The sequence below is a fragment of the Triturus cristatus genome, chromosome 5_2 (assembly GCF_964204655.1).
Source record: "Triturus cristatus chromosome 5_2, aTriCri1.1, whole genome shotgun sequence".
Taxonomy (NCBI): domain Eukaryota; kingdom Metazoa; phylum Chordata; class Amphibia; order Caudata; family Salamandridae; genus Triturus; species Triturus cristatus.
Window position 1 is genome coordinate 19,166,983 of NC_140588.1, and position 23,498 is coordinate 19,190,480.

The window sequence follows — 23,498 nt, forward strand, 5'->3', positions numbered from 1 at the left end:
GGGGTAGCCTCGAGGGCGAAGGGGGTAGCCTCGAGGGCGAAGGGGGTAGCCTCGAGGGCGAAGGGGGTAGCCTCGAGGGCGAAGGGGGTAGCCTCGAGGGCGAAGGGGGTAGCCTCGAGGGCGAAGGGGGTAGCCTCGAGGGCGAAGGGGGTAGCCTCGAGGGCGAAGGGGGTAGCCTCGAGGGCGAAGGGGGTAGCCTCGAGGGCGAAGGGGGTAGCCTCGAGGGCGAAGGGGGTAGCCTCGAGGGCGAAGGGGGTAGCCTCGAGGGCGAAGGGGGTAGCCTCGAGGGCGAAGGGGGTAGCCTCGAGGGCGAAGGGGGTAGCCTCGAGGGCGAAGGGGGTAGCCTCGAGGGCGAAGGGGGTAGCCTCGAGGGCGAAGGGGGTAGCCTCGAGGGCGAAGGGGGTAGCCTCGAGGGCGAAGGGGGTAGCCTCGAGGGCGAAGGGGTAGCCTCGAGGGCGAAGGGGGTAGCCTCGAGGGCGAAGGGGGTAGCCTCGAGGGCGAAGGGGGTAGCCTCGAGGGCGAAGGGGGTAGCCTCGAGGGCGAAGGGGGTAGCCTCGAGGGCGAAGGGGGTAGCCTCGAGGGCGAAGGGGTAGCCTCGAGGGCGAAGGGGTAGCCTCGAGGGCGAAGGGGTAGCCTCGAGGGCGAAGGGGTAGCCTCGAGGGCGAAGGGGTAGCCTCGAGGGCGAAGGGGTAGCCTCGAGGGCGAAGGGGTAGCCTCGAGGGCGAAGGGGTAGCCTCAAGGGCGAAGGGGTAGCCTCAAGGGCGAAGGGGTAGCCTCAAGGGCGAAGGGGTAGCCTCAAGGGCGAAGGGGTAGCCTCAAGGGCGAAGGGGTAGCCTCAAGGGCGAAGGGGTAGCCTCAAGGGGAGGGAGCAGTCCCGAAGGGGAGGGAGCAGTCCCGAAGGGGAGGGAGCAGTCCCGAAGGGGAGGGAGCAGTCCCGAAGGGGAGGGAGCAGTCCCGAAGGGGAGGGAGCAGTCCCGAAGGGGAGGGAGCAGTCCCGAAGGGGAGGGAGCAGTCCCGAAGGGGAGGGAGCAGACCCGAAGGGAGGGAGCAGTCCCGAAGGGGAGGGAGTAGTCCCTTCGGACAATCTGCAAAACCCAAGCGTCCGATGCTATGGACTGCCAGTGGGGCAGGTGATGGTAAAAGGGCAGACTAGGAGAGTTTGGAGGCTGCGGCTGCTGGTGAGGTGGTAGATAGACCAGACCGCTGGCCAGAGGCTGGCAATCTTGTACGCCATAGTGGCTGGGCCGGTAAGGACGGGACTGTATTCCCCTTCCATGGCCACGAAAGGAGCGAAAGGCCTGGAAGTTGCTGGTGTGGCTCCAGAAGGGGCCATCCCGAACCTGTGGGGTCTGAAGGCGCACCATAGGGAACGGGTCACTCAAATGTAAGGCGCATGGCCTGATAAAACTCTTGAATTTGAGCAGGGGTTGCTCACGGTAACTGAAAGAAGGCGCAGAGTCGGCCCAGGTACTGGCTCAGCCTTAGAGCCAGGCCTCTTGGGACGCTCTCTTGTCTTGTCATCCGACGGACAATGTGCAGTTGAAGCATGCTTCAACTTCTTCTCTTTGTGGAACCGAGACTTTCCTGACTGGCTCAACTACTTGGAGTGAGACAACAACCTCAGACTCTGTGATCACTTCTTGGACCTTCCTCTCGACGAGGAACTCTAGCAACCCGGCGACGCACGTCAAGTCGCCAGGAGCTCACCCAAGGCCTTCGGATAAATGACGCAGCAGTCGGGGCAGGCTTTCGGGTCATGGTGTTGTTGATAGCACCAGAGGCAAACAAGCTGCGGGTCCGTCACTGACAGTTGTTGGTGTCAGGCCCAGTACGGGCATATCTGTCACACCAGGAGGTAAGACCTAAAACAGTCAAAAAGTGACTAAGGGGTAGCTCTTTTTAAATCTGCACTGACCGGCCTGGAAATTTAAGAACTGACTGGGTAGTGCATATCTAGGCACCGCAAACATCACTTACGGCACCAACAACGCCACGCAGAGCTGAATGATGCCACATGGAGCTGAACCACGCCACATACCGGCATGCAGGGGTACTGCTCACAAAAAATTCCGAATCCAGTCGTACGCTTGGGGATAGTTCTACTGTAGGGAATCTGCGTCTAGAAGTCTCTATCAGATTTAGGGGTATTGGCAGAAAAGCATGTGCAAATATTCCGCACCAGATTATTGACTGTGCATTGGCCGAGACTTAGCATGGTAATGCCTAGAGGCAACGTTTCAGCATTGTTTTCAACTTTTCTTCCACAGTGAACAAATCTAGGACTGGTGTTTCCCGTATCTGGAATACTTTTCCACAACTGACTGTTTAAGCTCCCACTCAAGGGAGAAGCCTATTTGCTGCATATTTTTTTTTTTTAATAAGGGAGAGGATTTTTCTACTTTACAGTGAAGCCCAATTTGTATGTATAACAGGTCCACCGCTGTCCGAATGTTTATCCGGCATTCATGAAGAAAAAGTAAGCCTTTACCAGTCAATCGTTCAAATGTGGGTAAACCTTTATGGCCTGGCATCTCGATTGGGTCACTAAGTGATAACAACTTGGTAAACGCTTTTGGGGCAGATCTTATGTAAAACAATAACATTTTGAATTGGTAATGTACCCCCTTCGTCCTAAATGTGCAACAAGTCCAGTGTGCTGGATGCATGGGGATAAGAAAATTGGCATCCTTGAGATCTATGGTTGACAAGTAGTTGTTCTCGAATTTAAAAAAAATCACCTTGTAAAGGTAGTCGTTTGGAAACTGTTCATCTTACTGCATGTATTCATACACAGCATTCCAGTATCAGTCCCAAAGTTAGATCTAGTTTCAGTATCAGATAATAGAACAACATTTGTGTCTCTCATCCTCTTACTATTCCAGAATAATTATAGTTCTACTCTCTTCTTTTCTATATGGTCTGTGTAATCCCCTGCTCTTGTGATGCCCAATGATTTGGGTATCTTTTGTGGAGCAATGGCTTGCTCAAAAGATTTCTTCTTTTTCAGGAGGCAGGTTATGTTAATATTGAGTGCACTCTTTCTTCTCAAAATCAAAAATGGTTGAAGACTTTCAGGGTTCTTTATGTTTATCCTTTAAGGTAAAGAACCTCTCTTTCCTCTTTTAAGCTCAATTGTCCTCAGAAATCAAGTAGACTTCTCTAAGCAAGTCCTTCTTGGTTGCTTTTTCTTTAGACCTCGAAGGATGAGATTTTTCAGCATTCTCCTTGACCAAGGCCTTCTCCAGTATTGCATGTTTGGCTTTAAAAGACCCTTCAGGTTTGACTGAATATTTTGATTTTTCTACTTTTTCTACTTTTAAGGTAGACCCGGATATGCCTTCTTTCCATGGCTCTAAGCGTCTTACTTTGATGCAGAGTAGACTTAAGGGCTAATGTGTTTGCATGAGTAGATCTGTGAAGCTCGATATAAGAGGAAACCTTTTCAAGATCAGAGTTTTAATGAGGAGTCCCCTGAGCCTCCTCAGATGCCACTATCTCTTCTTCCTCACAAAAAAACGTCTCCACAAATTGAGCATTCTTTCTTTTTCTCAAGTTTGTCTGCCCGGCAACATGTCGGCTTTTGTCTAGTGTGCCAAAAGTAGGTTATTCTATAGGTTATTCTATAGTGGAAAGTTTTTGCTTAAAAAGCAAACAAGCATGCCAATTCTCCAAATTATGGTTTCTAGCGAGGCAGAACATACATATGAGATGGTGATCATTAGAGCCAAATTTCTGCTTGCAGGACTAACAGCACTTGAAGAGTGTTCATGATACAAATTGGTACTAAGAAGCTTCCGGGACATCATGATTACTTACAAACATGCACTAATTATGTCAAAGACCCCTTTGAAAACACCTGAATCCTCAAACCAGTGTCTCTCATGGGTTACAGACTGATCTCCTCGATGTTTCAATGTCATGTTCAGCTTTTAATTCATCAGAGTTCTCTTGGCATACGTCCAAATGCACTTTCAGAAAAAAAAAATCTAAAACTCAGATTATTTATTGGGGCACTATGGGTTTACGGTCAATGTCCAAAGTGAGCCATTCACACTCCACCTATGTCGAAACATAAAAGAAAAATGTTTGTAAAACAAAATGTTCCAGAACCAACCACTATATGGTGTAATAATGCACTTCATGTGAATTTAGAAGCAATTCACTGGGAAAAACAGCTCTTTACCTCAGAATGTTGCCGTTTTACACAAGAAAATAGGTCACGTTTTTAAAAGCAAAGCCAGGAAAGACTCAATAGGCAGACAAGAATACACAATCAGTACTGTTACATTGTCAAACTTACTATTTATCATAGGTGGAAATTTATTCTAGATGTGTATAGAAAACTCAAGAGCATTTGGATGCCTGTGAATCACTATCTTATAGATTACCTGGGAAGTTACCACTGGCCCTAAAAACTCCCATCTGAGGAACAACGGATGTTTATTTCTTAAGGGTCATTAATGTCCTCGTGTCTTTCATTAAAGAAACTTAAGTATTAAGTTTTGTCATTCAAATGATCACCAGGGTCCTTATCTGGTCCAACATCTTCATAATCCAGATCAGGGTCAGCTACCACCGTAACCCAGGTGTAGAGTGAAGTGTGGACAGAAACGACCCTGGGTAGTTGAACCAACACCTACAAATTAGACAAACAGAAAAAGGGCCTGAAAGGGGCTATGCCTCCATCGGAAGAGAGGATAGCTTCAGAAGCCTGAAGGAAGATTAGACCTACTCTTAAGCAGAAAAGTAGTCACCGGGATTATAGTAAATAACAGAGGTGTCCTGTTGAAATGTGAAGGGACACCAGAAGGGTTCAAAGACCAAAAAGAAGAAGGTTTCCTCTCACCACCACACAAAGTCGGGCAATGTGGACTACTTTAAGGGAGCATCTGTAGGATCAAACCAAGAGCTTTCCTGTATGAGAAAGTCCAAGCAAAAAAGACTACCAATTGCTCCACTGAGATTCGAGTGCAGGGACTTAGAACATATAATTAGATACAAACCATGCCTCTAAACTAAGAGGTGTTGGGTGATCCCAAATTTGTAATAGATATTAAATGCTGTGTAAGAGAAGAAACACTCATCACCAAGCAGCAAAACAAATGGAATGGTGTGCAGTGTGTAAAGAATACTCCATTCAGCTGGCATCTAGCCAGGCCATCACAAGGATCTAGAGAAACTAGGACTAGAATGTAAAGAAACGTGCCAGATACCGAAGGTTGTGCAAAAGTATACATAGGTATATTGTGACTGTCACCATCTATAGCACTTGACATGATGGGTGCTGAATTATGCATCAGATTGAAAAGCCCATTACTGATAACATGTAGAGCGAATGGAGCAGCAGTAACAGCAATAGGAAAGTTGCTAGATTTGCAATAATTAAGACCTTAGAATGGGGTCCAGTGTGCTGTCCATTTTAGCTAAAACAGCAAGGATTCACAAAGTAGTAAAAAACCATGCAGAGACACAACAAAGAGCATGGATTTGAAACTCTAAAACAGACAACAGATCTGAAATAGGTATAGAGTGTCTCAAAGAAAATAATAAACACAAAAACATATTGAATCAAAGTTATCCATCCTAGCTCGAAAAGGATACATGGCATATGATTAATGTGACTGCCAGCAGTACATAGCCCACGATGGTTGTGATAAGGCCTTCAAAATGAGATGCTCGAACCTGGTGGAAAGAAATGCAATATATATATATATTATATATAGAAATGTAACAAACACATGGATATAGATATAGATATATATATACACACACACATATACACACACATATATATTTATGTATGTGTGTACACATGCAGAAACTGATAGCATTAGCATTACTGTAATTTCACCAACAAATATGCGATTATCCACAGGTAATGCATTCTAATAAAACATCTAAATATGAGACATATTGCATTGTGATAATCAGTAAACAACTAGTCTACTATCTAAGATTATTTTTTTTTTAAACATGAAATGTTTATCTTAAAAATATAGCTAATAATTTGGTGGTTTAACGGAGTTGCATTCACATTTTACTATGAATAACTACATGCACTGTCTTTTTATAATTTAAGAGACTAATACCAGAGTTGGGCTAGCAGTTGGAAAAACACTACTAATAGCCAATGTTCAAAAAGGGTTTCATATGTTACTGGTAAAAATGACTTAAAGAAGAGAAATAAATAAACTTCTACTGCTTTCACACATGATTAAAGTTGGAGACCTGGGATGAGATGAACATCCCGCTGGCAACCAGATAACCACTGGCCCAAAAAAAGACTGACATACGAAAACATAGCTTCAAATATTTACATCAGGGAATGGCAAAGGCGAGTACCGCATACTTGCAGTGATAGTAAGAGTGCTGGATTAAGTTTAAAAAAAAAAGTTTGATAGATACTCACATAGTCCTCGAATCCGAGGCCAACAATGGAGAAGTGACCAATATGATACGGACAAAATGCTGGAAAACAAAGACAAATACAGCAAGACTTTGATGTAATACATTACAGTTACAAATCAGCTTCCTAGACATAGAAATATGTTGAACATTTCAGAAACAGGCATTCAAAGATTAACAATCCAAGCACAAAGTTAGGGAGCAAGCGTAGCTTCAGCCCAAGGTGAATGACTGATTTTGGGGCTTCCTATCAGCTCTATCTTCCTCAGCCTGTCACTGTGCCCTGGGGATCTCTAGTGAATGCTTGATCGGTCCAATATGGGGATGAAGTTTCTGTGCTTGCGACACAGCGGTCCATGCAGGGCGATTGTCTCCCCCTCAGGTAGTGCTGCTTTGGTTGACTCTCCTCCATACACACTTCAAGTATTGTGTAACTATACTCCAGAACTTATCAGCCACATTAGATACGACTGATCATCAGAATATCTTAGCTGTGTCAAATCTCTACTGATCAAAGATAAAGCATACTCCTGGTTGGAATTCTTTCTCTCAGATAGATCCTAACAAATTCAGCAAAACCAATTTTGTTCTACCGTTACAGCACTACAATAGGGTATTCCCCAAGCTTCTGATCTGTCCCCTTTCTTATTTAACTTTTACATTCAACCTTTGCCCACATTCCTTAAACAATTTACTGTTAAAAACTATTTATATGCAGATAACAGACAAATTGTCTTCAAATAATAGACAGCCCTACAGATCCTGTCAGGAATATCAGCCACATTGATACAATTGCCTCCTGAATGGGCCAAAAATGATTTTTCCCCATCTTTAATAACTTTATACTCACAGAACCCTCTTCAGGGGCCACACATTTTGGAGAATGTCCCAACCCAACATCGGTTAAGCAAAATCTGTGTCCCCGAATTTAGATCAAATTGAATTTGGAATAAGATCACCAGTGTCACGAAGCTTCCTACAGACTCACATTTTGTGCCATAGTATCTGATATATCTTATTACCATACTTCAATGAGTGCACCAGCTTTTGCCTAATCAGGTATGATATATGGAAACTCTGCCTGCCTGGGTCTTCAAAAGAATTCAACACACACTTGTCAGAGCCACAGGTTATCTCTATTCAGATCCACCAACTCTATTGACTCTCAGTGAGAAAATGCATAGCTTTAAATCAGCCTCTCCAAAGTTTAACATTTCAAAGGATTTAGGCCCTAAATTCCTTTCCGTCAGATTAAAAAAATACATTCCCACATGAAATCTCAGATCTGCCAATTTCGAAGATCCCCAGTTAAGATCCTTAAACTGGGGGGCAGGGCCTTCACAGTACAAGGAGATAAAATATGGAATCGCGTGCCTTTAGAAACTAGATGTTAACCTGATATTAAAATTCAAAAAGGCCTTAAAACCCAGTCTTTTCACAGTAACAACTCCTGCTTATTCTCCATTTTTCAAAGCTATCAAGCACCAAGAGACTCCTTGCGGAGTGAAAGTTGTGCTTTACAAGCAATTAATAATAAATAAAATGTGCACCCAAAATATCATACCAAGAATAGAGACAACACACATATTGTGAAATGAAGTATATAGAGTATGTATAGCTTTACTCTGTGGTCCACATCTATGTACTTGGAAGATATATGTTGCGGCGACTGAATAGCAAATCTATAGCTTTCTATATATACTATGATATTTTGGTAGTAGATATTTTAGTAGTGCAATGTTTATAAGGTGATATTTATGTAGTAAATCCTAATCTTCCTCTGACACTGAACATAAGAGAGCTGCTTGCTGTAAAAAGAGAGAAGTGCCAAGTAATGTATTTATATCAACGGCTTCTCAGCGATGCTTAACAAGGAAGAACAGGGTGTAAGCATTGTTTTCACTCATGTCTTGTCAGTTAAGGTCTTTGACAGCCTCTAAATGTATGAGGTGCCTTCTGCAGTGTGTCACTGTTCTACTGTATTGAGTTGCTCACTGTTGTGTATGTGAGCCTAAAAACATACAGGACTACTTTTTGCTGGGGGTCCTATTTCAAAAGAAGGATGAGGGGGTAGGTTTTTGAAGGTTAGTTATCAAGTATCTTTTTTCTCTCACTCCGTATCCTTTTTCAATCCTCTTTTTGTGAGGAGTCGGGACCTGAGGCGCCTACCTAGCGTCTAAAACTACGAGTCCCAGCAACCCTGGAACCAGGAAATGGGCGTCTATATAAGGGCGTCACGCACGGCAGAAGACATGCGTTATTTTGAATCTGAGAATCCCTTTTCGTCGTTCGGAGCTCGGCGTCCCGGCGGGAAGTGGTATTTGCAGCACAGAAGGAGAAGAACCCGAAGACTCCACCTTCCACGTCCCTCGGAGCTCAGCGTCCAGGCGGGGAGTGGCTGGGAGTAGCGGCGAACAACGAGGAAGCAGGTGAGAGGTGGCAGAGCTCGGCTGAGCCCACTACGGTCTGCACCTGGCAGACCTCGATACCCGCCTTCCCCTTCTAGACTCACGCATAGGCTCGGACGAGCCGTAGTTAACCACGCTGGAAGAGCGCATGGAGGTTTCAGGCTCGGAGGAGCGTAACTGAGGTTTTTTGATCGCGCTCGGAGGAGCGAGCAGTCGACTTTGCAAATCCGCGCAGTGAATGCGCTATTGACCTTCTGTAGGCTCGGAGGAGCCAACCCTAGGTGTGTCCACGCTCGAAGGAGCGAAAGGTAAATTCAGGCTCGGAGGAGCTTACCTATTGGTTGTCCAGGCTCGGAGGAGCTTACCTATCGTTTGTCCAGGCTCGGAGGAGCTTACTTAGTCAGACAGCGCTAGCAGCAAGACTAGGTGCTCAGTGATGCATACAAAGAATCACCGCGCTGGAAGAGCGCCTTCAACGGTCAGAGAGAGCGAGACATTGGGCTGTATTGAGGCACACTAGGCTAGGGACAAGACCCCACCAAGACCTAGTGTGTTGATTCTCACCAGGTGAAGGAGCGCTACAACTTAGGGGCTCCAGGCGGCGGTGCCTTCACCGTGGAAGCCGATTAATACTTCTCTTTTGATACATACCCTACTGAGAGGGGATAACTCAACCGTAGCAGGGGTCTGTGGTTCAAATCACCAGAAGTGAGGTCCATTGCTCTCCCTACCTTTTGTAACCTCCTGTATTAGTGAGACCGAAAGAGAGTAGACTGTTTTGGTGGTACTGTTGTGTTGTGTTTTGTCATTTCAGAGCCTTATCCCTGCTGACCCTTTCCCCCATCCTTTCCCTCGCCTGATCACCTCTGGGCTCTGTAACCTTTTGGTTGGAGTCCGGGGAGATCTGGAGGTGGACCTCTATATCATCACCCGGATCCTGAGGATTTCTGCAACCTGACACTTTTGAGCTCAGGAGTGGGCCCCTGTGTCCTAAAGGTAAATTAATTGTAGAGGAGGGTCCTTTTTTTCTCTGAAAAAAAGAAATTGATGTTTTGGTGTTGTGCTTTTAGTTGTGTATAGTGGATATCCCTCTGACTTTTTTGCAATATATGCTCAACACTGACCTTGCTGGGTTAGTAATTTTTTTTTAAAATCTAATCACAAAGTTTACATTTGAACACTTGGCAACACCATCTTTTGCAGTCCATTACTTTTAGAAGAAAACAATAACCTCAACATGTTAAGGTGGCCCTAGTATGGCAAAACGTTTTCCCACCCATAGGCAGCTTTAGCTCATAGTCTCTTTCACAGTGCAAGCTTTAAGGAAAAATTGCACACTCAGAAGAGTGGAAAACAACAATCCAATGGTCAACCATAAACAGTACTGCCCGAAGAGTTTCACCAATTGTAAAAGGTTTTACAAAACAATAAGGCTATATAACAAGATTACCCAGGGACCTGGGTTATAATCCCCAAGTTGCCACACATCTAAATGTCATGTGAATCTGTGCACATTAATCATCTCTATTTTAAGGAAACTGTAAGCATGCTGAGTAATACAAATGTGTGGTTGCATAATGTGTAAATATGAAGGAAGGCCATCTCCTCCTCAATCAGGGTTCTCTCAAATAATGATACGGATAATAAACGTAGAAGCATTAAATATGGCCCTGGAAAAATCTTAATATTGAGGAACTGGGGACATTCTTTCCAACACTTATCCTGTTCTAGATAGCGATGTGAAAACGCTGCAATCAACTACACTCCCTGGTTAAACTCCGCTACACCGAGATTGTTGCTAGAAAAATGGTAAAAAGCTATAGGAAAAATCGATCAGCTCCATGGTTTTCACACGAATTAAAAACTTTCCAAGTAAAATGCAGGCATCAAGAATGCTAGTTGAGGAAGGAATACTGTTGAATTAGAAGGTCAAATACAAAGAATTACTTGCAATGTATAAGGGCTTAATTAAAGCAGCTGAAACAAAATTATTTTCTAAAAATATAAGCTTAGCAAAAAACATAAATAGGGAACTTTTTAAAACAGTTGAATCTTTGTCTAAATGGAACAGCAGCAGTACCTTCAATGCAGCTGATTTTTTTGTAATAAGCGGGCGGAATACTTTCAGTCCAAAGTCAATTCCATTTTTCAAATTTTCACATCTCAAATTATGTCAAGTACAGGTAACGCTTCAATCTATGCTAAGGAGCTGGACTTACAACAAATCTCCAGTCCCCCAGCTAATCCCCAATTTGGAAGTTTTAATCCATTTCCTAAGGAAAAAATAATCAGTCTAAATCTCATTAAAGCAGGAGCTCCATCGGATCCTTGCCCACTTCAGGTTCTAAATAGGGTAGCTAGTTCAGTACCCGGCCAGTTCACGGAACATTGTCCAATGGACAATTTCCAAATATATGGAAAAGGCATCTATCTACTGAGGAAAAAACCCACCTTGGATCCTAAGAAGGTGGAAAGCTACCGACCTATAGCCCGCCTACCTTTCCCAGCGAAAATACTGGAGAAAGCAATGAATGAGAAAATGTTAGCTTTTCTTCACAGTATGGCTTCAGAGCAAATAATTGCACTGAATCTGCCTTGGTAGCAGCCTCAGAGGAATTAAGAATGGTAATCAACAAGAAAGGACAAGCTGCTTTGATTTTATTGGATTTATCTGCCGCTTTTGGTACGGTTCACCATTCACTTCTCACAAAAGTGGCTCCATCTGTTAGGTTGTAGAAATTAGGCACAGACCTTGTTAAGTTCATTTCTGAGTAACAGCCAACAGCGGGTGGAGATTGGGGGGAGGGGGGGGGGGTGAGTTTGTCTTCATTCTCTCTACCCTGTGGTGTTACTAAGGGGTCCTTCCTCAGCCCTAAGCTGTTCAATATTTATGTTACCTCCCTTATTAACATCATTCATAGCTATGGTTTAGCAGCGTTTTTCTACGCCGATAACACTCAGATTGTGGTGTCTATTTCTTCGGACATAAACAAGGAGGCAAGGAAATTCTGCAACTGTATGTCTCAAGCTGCAATTTGGATGCAAAATAATAGTTTGAAACGGAATTCTGAAAAACCAAGGTGCTGCTCTTTGGAAAAGAGACCACTTACTGGAATGAGTCATGGTGGCCGCCGATATTAGGCACTTTACCAGTCCCGGTTCAGAAAGCCAGAAATCTATGAGTCATTTTTGACACAAAATTATCCTTTTCTGAGCAAATAAATTCAATTACCTCTTCAGGTTTTTTCCTACTGAATGTCTTGGAAAAAAATCTTCCCATTTATTCCCTTTGACTTGCAAAAAACAGTGCTAACAGCTCTTATTTTTCAAAGCTGGATTATTGTAATACCCTGTACTTAGGTGCTCACAAATTTGTGGTAAAGAAACTGCAGTCTTTACCAAATGCAGCGGCAAGACTGCTGCTGAAAATCTCCAAGTTTACATTTGTATCCCAATCATTGCAGGGCCTCCACTGGCTTCCAGTGAGAAAAAGGATTGTTTTCATGGCTATGTGCCTGGTCCATAAGGCCCTTTATCGGACCGGTCCAAAATATTTTCAGTTACAGTTCTCCTGATACATTCCAAGTAGGAATCCTAGATCTAGCCCTTCACGAACCGCCATCATTCCGAGATCGATCAAAGCAAGATGGGGAGGTAGAGCATTTTCCATCTGTGCCGGAAAATGGTGGAACTCACTACCTCCGACTCTGTAGCGGCAACCATCTCTGATGCAATTTAGGTTGCAGTTGAAGACTTGGCTGTTTACCGAAGCCACAGAGTAATCTGCTGTTAGAATCAGGAGCGTTTTTGTTTTTGCGACTGACTGGTTTTGTTGACCTGTCCTTTAGCGCCAAGACACCTTAGGGTAATTGCACGCTTTATAAAATTATTTAATTCATTCATTCATGTATAAAGGTACTGTTTTGTCATGAATTGTTCCATTGACATGTCCTCATTACATGGCCTCCTTTCCAAACACACTCCAATTTAATAACATTCTTTCATATTCCACACACAGTTACTTATTGTTGTGTGTATGGAATGCTCCTACTGCAGTAACTACATTCTTTATAAAGCACTCTGCTGCTTCTCTGAGCTTGGCTCGCACCATATCACCTAACTAAAATAAATTGTTAAAAATGGAAGCCTGCCTCTTCCTAAGACATTATAAACGGATTCCCCCTCCAAGCTTTCCAACACAAGTCTCATCCTCCTGTCAGCTGTCATGTGTCAGTTATACTCCTCCCTTAGGAATCCCTGTTTTAAGAAGGGTTTAACTTAACTAGTCAAAGGATTCCCAGTTACATCATTGAACTTGAGTTGCATTCTGAATCTACTGTAAAATTACAGGTTAATGTGCAGAGTTCTGCGAGTAATTATTTGATGCGACAAAGCTTCCTGGCTTTTGGGGGCGAAGTAATATTGCTTTTCATAGCAAGGTAAACTTCTCGATTTGACCTGGAAATGCCTACAAGTTATCAAGAACATAGTTGTTAGTTTAATGGGCAACTACCACATGAAGAACACATTAGAACAGGGCCACTGAGTGCTTCAGGACCTACATGGCTGGTGCTGGGGCTATCCACCATATCCAACTCAACAGGGTTTCAGTTCAGACCAAATAAACAATTGCTAGCAAAATTAGTGACAGTATATAGAAGATTTAGATTGTATGTACTTCAGATGATGGGGCAAATATAAGTCTACCCGTGATTTCACACAAAGCTCAAGCACCGTCATTAAGCCCACATACTATTAATGCAGAAATGGGAAAAGTTGTTGCAAATTGAAAATGCATAACCTTTTGTATAATTTGCAACACTAATCAATAAGAAGTGATGTTTTCTCAGACAACACCCCCCCCCCCCCCCCCACACACACACACACACAAAGAAAAGCCAACAATTGTATGCATATCTGCAGGGGAATGGTGCAACCTGTTGAGGAGTGTACCACATGAGAAGTATATTTGTATGTGTGTCATCGAAATTCCAGAGCAGCAGTGGTGCTTTTGCTGCACCCACACTAGTATGGTTTCCAATAACTATAGGCTCCGGCATATACACCTTAAATTCCTCAAAATATTATACTGCACCCCTTTCCAGCTCCATGAATAGCACTTGTAGTGAATGCTAGATGCGTGTGATACATGGAAGTAGATGGTGGGATTCCTACGCTTGGCCTGGTTGTGCCCATGCATATTGAATAGTGGGACCAAATGTTAGGGGCGATTGAAGACATGACAGCAGTTACAATGCTGCAGCTGCCAGTGGTGGCCATCCCTGGATAATGTGAAGGACGTCCCTGCAGGGGTCTGTAAGTTAACAGCAAAGCTGCTGCTGGCAAAGAGGTAGACTGCTGTGCATTGCAGGCACACTGCAGTGCCCATCGGCTGTCGCCTTCTGCCAGGAACAACTCATTGTGTACTCGTCCCTCATGCTAGCACGCAGCAGACCGAAGGACATACGAGCACCTATTGAGGTATATGAGGGACTTAGGCCTGACCCATGAGCTGGGGGACGTTATTGCTTTGAAAAAGCTTTATCTTGCCATAATACACCGATAGGGCACTGTAACAATGCCCTTCCTGCTGAGTGTGTACCACCTACCGATGCCCCCTGTTCTCTCATGGATCAGCTAATTCGTCCAGCTCTCGACATATGGAACTCAACCTATGCATGTAACTCAGCGACAATTGTGTTGTACTTCTGCATTATCCAACCAAAGATGTGCATGAAGTTTTCTATCTTTTTTTGTTCAACACACTGACAATGTCAATAACAAACTAGAACAAGCATTTGCAATGCAATAGGTCTCGCATTACTGAAAGTTTGAGCTATTGGCATTGCATTATTATTTGTAACGCCAATAGGTCAAACTTTCAGTAATGTGAAACCTATTGCATTGCAAATTCTTGTTTAATCATGATCTTACCTCCGGGATCCCATGCCCTTCTTCGGCAGCGGCCTGTACAAAAGAGCCTAAATGTTCCCCCTCCAGATAACGATATGGATGGATGCTGCATTTGCTCATGACAGAAGGGGGGGGGGGGGGGGGGGGGGGGAGGGGAGAGAGGGGGGGGGGAATGGGGTGTAGATTCTAGAGGTGGCCAATTGGTGATGCCAGACAGGAGGGAACCAGGCACCGAAAGGAGTGACAGATGCTCAATATTAAGGGAATTTTAAAAAGCAGCCCAACTAACCAACCAAAAGCAGTGCGCGTGTCCGAAGTCCCCGATACCCCTTAGACCAAATAAATCGTCCGCTGCCCAGGCTCGAACTAAAAGAAATATTTGCAAGTGTGTGAACATGAACGTATAGAACACCCATTGCGTGGGGCTTACTGGAGATAACTGGTGGGCTAGTTGGCCCCCAGGGACCCTCAGGAGGCAGGGGACTTCATCCCCCAACCAAAAGCGTGCCAGGAGGCGTTTTTGCAGAGTGGTGGACAAAGGGGGCATGGCCTGTGTCCACCTATCAGCAATCCCACTATCTGGGGCATACTGGAGGTATCAGGTAGGCTAGTTGGACCCCAAACTCCCTCAGGAGTAAAGTGGACTTCATCCCCCAACCTGTACTGTGCCAGGAGGAGCGTTTGTAGAGTGGTAGAGAAAGGGGGCGTGGCCTCCAAAGATCTCTTAGAAATCCCTGTGTGTGGGACTTACTGGAGGTAATAGGAGGGGTAGTTGGTCCCCAAGGTTGTCCTTGGGGACCAACTACCTCTCCTGTTACCTCCACTGAATCCCACAATGTGGGATTGCTAAGATATCTTCATGTAATTTCCTAATAAATTCACCTAGCGATTCCTCTGTGCCTTTCCATACCACAAATAAATCAACAATAAATCTACTCCATTGCATTACATTGTTTTGCCATTCATCAGGATACAGCTTCTGGACCACCTGCTTCTCCCAAGAGCCCATATGCAAATTTGCAAAGCTGGGGGCAAAGCAGGTTCCCATCGCTGTTCCGCATATTTGATGAAATAATTCACCATTAAAAAGAAAATAGTTGTTCTTAAGACAAAATGACGTCATTTCAATCAACATTTGTGTATGTGCCCAAAATTTTACAGGTCTGTAGCCCAAAAAGTGTCTTACCGCATTTAAGCCGTCAGCATGCTTAATGCTAGTATATAAAGTTGTTACATCAATCGATGCCATCAAAAAACCCCTTTCCCATGGTAGATCATAGACCCGTTTTAGAAAATCGCCCATGTCTTGAATATAAGACGGGAGACAGGAGAGGAGATTCAATCTCCGACCCAGACTGTCAATTGACTATGTAAAACCACAAAAAGGAAAAGGCAGAGGCAACAGAGCAGGAAAAGCACCAAACAATACAGAAGGCGCGTTGAATCCCAAGAGCAGGCCAAGGTAGACGCAGAGGATAAAACTTCTATTATCAACTTGACGAACATTACCTTAACTGAGCAAGAGCAAACCATTTTGAGACTTGGTCTATCATTTTGCCCGGTAGAGGAATTTGACTATGTCAAAACAAGGGTGGACATCTTTAAGTTCATTCGTTCATTGAAATTGAAGAAATATTTTGCCACCAATGGGAAATCAAAATTACCCACAGAGACCTTGCCAAGAACTTTAGAGACTAATGAATTAGTGGTTGAAGACATGAATCTAATGTTAGACATGTTCCACTTACAAGAACATCCTGAATCTAGTGAGACTGAGGCCCCCTTGATCAATATCAATCAAGCAACTTTGTTAGCGGAAGGAGAAGGCATCAACATTACCAGCAATGACCCGACTTCATTTAGATCAACCTCCAGATTTACACCCATGTCTGGGAGAGATGCAGTTGATATTTACAATGAGCTGGTAGTCAATGATCTTGAGCAATTATGTACTAACACGCTTTCATCGCATAAAAAAATTTCACAACAACAACGTGACTACTTTGCTCTAATTAGGAAATTATCTACTAATTCAGAATGTATTGTATGTAACGCTGACAAGGGTGGGAGTGTAGTCCTCTGGGGTAAACAACAATATCTTCAAGAAGACTATAAACAGCTGAATAATCGATTGAACTATGTGAGAATTTCGGAGAGTTCAAAGTTAAACAGCCACGAGTCATTTAATTGTAAGATAGCGGAATAGCATATGCAAGGCCTATTGAAAGATGAGGAATTTTCTTTTTTGAAAATCAGTAATCCAGTCACTCCTGTGATGTATTTAACTCCTAAAATTCATAAAGATCAAGTTAATCCCCCCCAGGGAGGCCAATAATTTCTTCCATTGACAGTGCCCTAGCCAATACATCTAAATTTATTGATTCCTTTTTGTGCCCTTTGGCCAGATGTCTCCCGTCTTATATTCAAGACACGGGCGATTGTCTAAAACGGGTCTATGATCTACCATGGGAAAGGGATTTTTTGATGGCATCGACTGATGTAACAACTTTATATACTAGCATTAAGCATGCGGACGGCTTAAATGCTGTAAGACACTTTTTGGGCAACAGACCTGTAAAACTTTGGGCACATACACAAATGTTGATTGAAATGACGTCATTTTGTCTTAAGAACAACTATTTTCTTTTTAATGGTGAATTATTCCATCAAATAAGCGGACCAGCGATGGGAACCTGCTTCGCCCCCAGCTTTGCAAATTTGCATATGGGCTCTTGGGAGGAGCAGGTGGTCCAGAAGCTATATCCTGACAAATGGCAAAACAATGTAATGCAATGGAGTAGATTTATTGTTGATTTATTTGTGGTATGGAAAGGCACAGAGGAATCGCTAGGTGAACTTATTAGGAAATTACAAAATAACTTGAATTTAAAATTCACCAGTTCGATCAGTAATTCCAATATTAACTTTTTATATCTGTCTATTTTCATCAAAGATGGCAAACTTGAAACTGCTTTATACCTCAAGCCATCAGCTGGCAACACATTGCTGCACGCCAAGAGCTTCCACCCTCAAAACTTGATTAGAAGTATCCCCTATGGGGAGAGTATGAGAACAATCCGAAACTGTAGTAATCAGGACAGTTGCGAGGAAGAATTGCAGAGATTACAGACTCGTTTTAAATCAAGAGGTTATTCTGATCAATGTATTAAATCGGCAATGTTGACAGCAAAAAAGAGGTCAAGGGAAGACATTCTTTTTAATACAAGCAACACTAAAAAGGAAAAAGAAAGTTCTAAAACAAATGAGTACAGCATGATAACTACTTACAATGGCCAGCATAATAAAGTAAGAAGCATCCTGTCCAAACTTTGGCATTACGTACAGAGTGACCCAATATTAAGTAAAATTGTCCAAAAAAGACCGCAATTAACATTTAGACAAGCCAGAAGCTTTAAACAAATGTTGGTTAGTAATACATTGAAAACTCCCCCACTAAGGCAGCAGCAGCTATGTGGTTAGTTAAAAAGGAAGGTTTTGTGAAATGCACAAAGTGCAAAGCTTGAGTGCATGGCATTAACACTAATGTATACAACTGGTTTTTCCAACAAAGAATTTAAGATCAGAGGGCATTACACATGCAAAACAGATTATGTGGTCTACGTGTTACAGTGCCCTTGTGGCCTGAGGTACGTAGGCAGCACAATTTTACCTGTGCACAAGCGTGTGTTACAACATTTAAGAGCCATCAAAAATGGAGACAAATCCTATCCTGTAGCACGACACTTTGATCAACATCAGAAAAACAACTGGGCTGTCTTACTTTGTAATTGATGCAGTCAGGCTCAATAAGAGAGGAGGTAATCTGGAGATACAGCTGAGGAGATTGTAGTCCTCATACATAATCAAATTAAACTGTAAAACACCTGCTGGTTTGAATGTTGAGGAGGACCTTCATACGCACTTATAAATCTCTTAATGAATGCTAGCATCTTCCCTTTCTGAATGTTTTTAACCATTTTTATATATCAAAAATCTTTTTGGTATGGTAGGATTATTATTTTTCACATTGGGTGGAACACACTAGTCGTCGTCACATAAAGAATTAAATATGAAGATTGTTTGTTAAGTTATCCGCCTTTTTCATTAAGCCCATTGGGGCCATACATTATTGGTGAATGTGTTTTTTCACCGTACGTGCAGGATATAAGCCATAACCATGATTAAGCATTAAGCATTGGGTATTAATATCGGCTTGTATTTTATTCCATTTTTACCGCTTGCATCTCATTAGTTAGTCATTGATTGTGAGATCTAACTAAATGTGGAGTAGGGGCATTGAATTACTGAATTAGAATTGTATTTTACTACATTTGTAATTTTATATGCGGTCAAACTATACATTCAAAATTGAAAAAACTACTAGTCTGTTGTCTAACAAACTATGTTTGTAGTTCTAATCACGTGACTCGGCTCTCTTGTGTTTAAATTGGTGGCAAACTTTATTGTATACTGTTGGTGAACAAGCCTGCAGGACAGGCGAAACGCGTCCAGCAGCTGACAATTAAATAATTGGTGTATCAGCAAGACACGGCGTCGTCATCTTTTCACTTTGGTGATTGGGAGTATTGAGAATTTGTAACTGATCTTACCTGGCTGATCTGCACGGATGACGCGCCCTTCATTTTGGAGCAGTGGCAGTTTTGAGCCAGACATCCAAGCCTTGTATGTATGTGTGTGTGTGTGTGTGTGTGTGTGTGTGTGTGTGTGTGTGTGTGTGTGTGTGTGTGTGTGTGTGTGTGTGTGTGTATATATATATATTCACTGAAAAAAACATAGGTTTCAGAGACAGTGTTAGAAGTTAGCATTTAAAAAAGCTTTGAAATTCACTGAAAAAACCATAGGTTTCAGGGGTGTTATAGTTAGCTGTCCATTTCACTCCAATGAACCAAGGAAATTCCTCCGTTATACTTAGTTCTGCTAACTATAACTCGCGCGCCAGCAATGCACTGCTGATGATGTCACATATTGCATCATTCATGACATGGTCAGTGACATCACTGATGACATCATCCAGTGAATGTGGTTTAGTTTGAAATTTAAATATGTATTATATATATACCAATCTGTATTGAAGATTGAGTGGATATATAACTGTCTGGATGGAGGATTTTGTAGCTGTCTGACTGTCTGAGTAACTAAAGTGTCTCACTTAATACATGGATTAGTAACTAAACTATGTGAATGTGTGCATCACTGTCTCTGTTGTATAACATGCTGCATCAGTTGGTCACTAACTACATGAGTGTGTATATTAGTCATTGATTAGTTGGGTGAGTATTTGTATGGGACACTGAGTTTGTGTGTGGTTGGATGGGGTGTGTGTAACTATGCGTAGATGTGTGAATGGTTGATTGACTAGGTGTATAGGTTTAAGAGTGCATTTGGAAAAGTTGTTTGGGTGACTGAGTGTATTAATTCGTGTGTTGGTGAGCAAATATATGTTTTAGTTGTACATCTTCAACAAAGTAAAAAAATAAAAGGCATTGTATGTGAGAGTTGGTGTATATAAATATGTATGTGTAAGAGTCAGTGATTGTGAGAGTAACTATATGAATGAGTGTATAATTGTAATGGTGATTTTGTAACATATTAACTATGAGTTACTATGTGTTTGAAGAAATGAGGTGTTGGATAATTGTGTAAGTGAGACAAATGTAAGTGTGATTAATTTTTTTCATGAGTGAGTAGGATGACTGCATAACTGACTAAGATGACTGCTGATATGTCAATGTCTATATATGTGCATAAGTGCATTTGATAGTGTTCTATTAATTAGTGACTGTATGTATAAATGGTTCTGTTGCTTGAATGGGTAGTTGTGTGTATAGACTTGGGAATGAGTGAGTGGGTATGCAGTAACTGGTATTGGTGTGTCAATGGTTTCAAATATGGTACTCTGTATTTTACAGTGAGTGATGAAAGGTTATACTTGTGTATGATGAGGTGTATCAGATTGTCACGTGGATGATGTCATCAGTGATGTCATTTGAGATGTCACTGACCATGTCATGTATGATGCAATATGTGACATCATCAGCAGTGCATTGCGGGCGAGTTATAGTTAGCAGAACTAACTATAACGGGGGAATTTCTATGGTTTTGTACGAGGGAAATGGCCAGCTAACTATAACAAAACAAACCTATAGTTTTTTCAGTGAATTTCTAAGGTTTTTTTAAATGCAAATTTTTAAGTGTGATAGTAGTTATACCTATTTTTTGTACTGATTTTCTACCGTTTAACTGTTTATTTACAAATATTTTATTCATTAAACATTATATATTTTTCTAAAAATTGAAAAAAATTTTTTTAATTCAAACTGAAATATTGATTAATTTTCTTGTTTTCATTTTTTATTTTAATATATTTATATTATTTTCTTTAGAAAAACATTCCAATTTTTTTTCCGGAGTCGCGCACTCAAAGCGTAAACATCACGGTGGGTGCGCGCATTTTAGCCGCCATTTTAGAAAAGTCGTGAAGGATCCGCGTACGGTGTGCGACGGCTGCGTGTTTTTCTGTTACATCATATACATTTAATATTACGTGATGTGCGCGATTGGTATGCCACCAGTCCACAACTCCTGCTCCCGCGCATTCGCGACACATGCGCATTACGGTACGAGATGAATGCGCAGTTGCGGGTCCCGCGTGATGTCATATACATGCTGGGGCGCGTTGGGTGCGCGATTCTCGCAAAAAAAAAATGTATGTTCCAAAATGATATGTATGTGTCTTTAATATACATGTTAGGGCACGAGATTATCTATGATATTCATAAAAATAATATATTGGTACTTATATTAAACTTATATTATTTTTAAATATATTTCCGCGAAGTCGGGTGCGTGCATCGTGAGTGCAGAGAACCAGGTCAGCAGAGCTGCTGTAGAGCCAGAGAAACCAGGTCAGCAGAGCCGTTGTAGAGCTAGAGAACCAGGTCAGCAGAGCTGCTCTAGAGCCTAAGAAGGAGGTCAGCAGAGCTGCTCTAGAACCAGAGACCGAGGTCCGCAGATTTGCTCTAGAGCCAGAGACGCAGGTCAGCAGAGCTGCATTAGAGGGAGTGAACCGGGTCAGCAGAGCTGCTCTAGAGCCTAAGAACCGGGTCAGCAGAGCTGCTGTAGAGCCAGAGAACCGGGTCAGCAGAGCTGCTGTAGAGCCAGCGAACCAGGTCAGCAGAGCTGCTCTAGAGCCAGCGAACCAGGTCAGCAGAGCTGCTCTAGAGCCAGCGAACCAGGTCAGCAGAGCTGCTCTAGAGCCAGAGAACCAGGTCAGCAGAGCTGCTCTAGAGCCAGAGAACCAGGTCAGCAGAGCTGCTCTAGAGCCAGAGAACCAGGTCAGCAGAGCTGCTCTAGAGCCAGAGAACCAGGTCAGCAGAGCTGCTCTAGAGCCAGAGAACCAGGTCAGCAGAGCTGCTCTAGAGCCAGAGAACCAGGTCAGCAGAGCTGCTCTAGAGCCAGAGAACCAGGTCAGCAGAGCTGCTCTAGAGCCAGAGAACCAGGTCAGCAGAGCTGCTCTAGAGCCAGAGAACCAGGTCAGCAGAGCTGCTCTAGAGCCAGAGAACCAGGTCAGCAGAGCTGCTCTAGAGCCAGAGAACCAGGTCAGCAGAGCTGCTCTAGAGCCAGAGAACCAGGTCAGCAGAGCTGCTCTAGAGCCAGAGAACCAGGTCAGCAGAGCTGCTCTAGAGCCAGAAAAAAACAGGTCAGCAGACCTGCTTTAGAGGGCGAGAACCAGGTCAGGTCAGCAGAGCTGCTCTAGAGCCAGAAAAAAACAGGTCAGCAGACCTGCTTTAGAGGGCGAGAACCAGGTCAGGTCAGCAGAGCTGCTCTAGAGCCAGGTCAGCAGAGCTGCTCTAGAGCAGGTCAGGTCAGCAGAGCTGCTCTAGAGCCAGGTCAGCAGAGCTGCTCTAGGAGCCAGGTCAGCAGAGCTGCTCTAGGAGCCAGGTCAGCAGAGCTGCTCTAGGAGCCAGGTCAGCAGAGCTGCTCTAGGAGCCAGGTCAGCAGAGCTGCTCTAGGAGCCAGGTCAGCAGAGCTGCTCTAGAGCCAGGTCAGCAGAGCTGCTCTAGAGCCAGGTCAGCAGAGCTGCTCTAGAGCCAGGTCAGCAGAGCTGCTCTAGAGCCAGGTCAGCAGAGCTGCTCTAGAGCCAGGTCAGCAGAGCTGCTCTAGAGCCAGGTCAGCAGAGCTGCACTGACTGACACTGACTGACACTGACTGACACTGACTGACACTGACTGACACTGACTGACACTGACTGACACTGACTGACACTGACTGACACTGACTGACACTGACTGCTTTACCACTCTCTACTACTCTCGACTACTCACTCTCTACTACTCTACTACTCTCTTACTCTCTCCTACACACTCTCTTACTCTCTCCTACACACTCTACTACACTCTCAATGCTCACTCTACTACACTCTCAATGCTCACTCTACTACTCACTCTACTACACTCTCAATGCTCACTCTACTACTCACTCTACTACTCACTCTACTACTCACTCTACTACACTCTCAATGCTCACTCTACTACTCACTCTACTACTCACTCTACTACTCACTCTACTACTCACTCTACTACTCACTCTACTACTCACTCTACTACTCACTCTACTACTCACTCTACTACTCACTCTACTACTCACTCTACTACTCACTCTACTACTCACTCTACTACTCACTCTACTACTCACTCTACTACTCACTCTACTACTCACTCTCTACTACTCACTCTCTACTACTCACTCTCT

General features: G+C 43.4%; 1 protein-coding gene across 1 annotated transcript in view; it reads right to left on the bottom strand.

Annotated features, from left to right (window-relative positions):
- MARCHF6 (membrane associated ring-CH-type finger 6) overlaps positions 1–23,498 on the bottom strand; it is a 1,340,093-nt gene that overhangs the window by 952,808 nt on the left and 363,787 nt on the right. Inside the window, exons 11-12 of the mRNA XM_085606770.1 lie at positions 6,410–6,468; positions 5,602–5,682 (exon numbers count right to left, since the gene is read on the bottom strand). Of these exons, the coding sequence (XP_085462896.1) occupies positions 5,602–5,682; positions 6,410–6,468 (140 nt within the window). The remainder of the gene's footprint in view (positions 1–5,601; positions 5,683–6,409; positions 6,469–23,498) is intronic.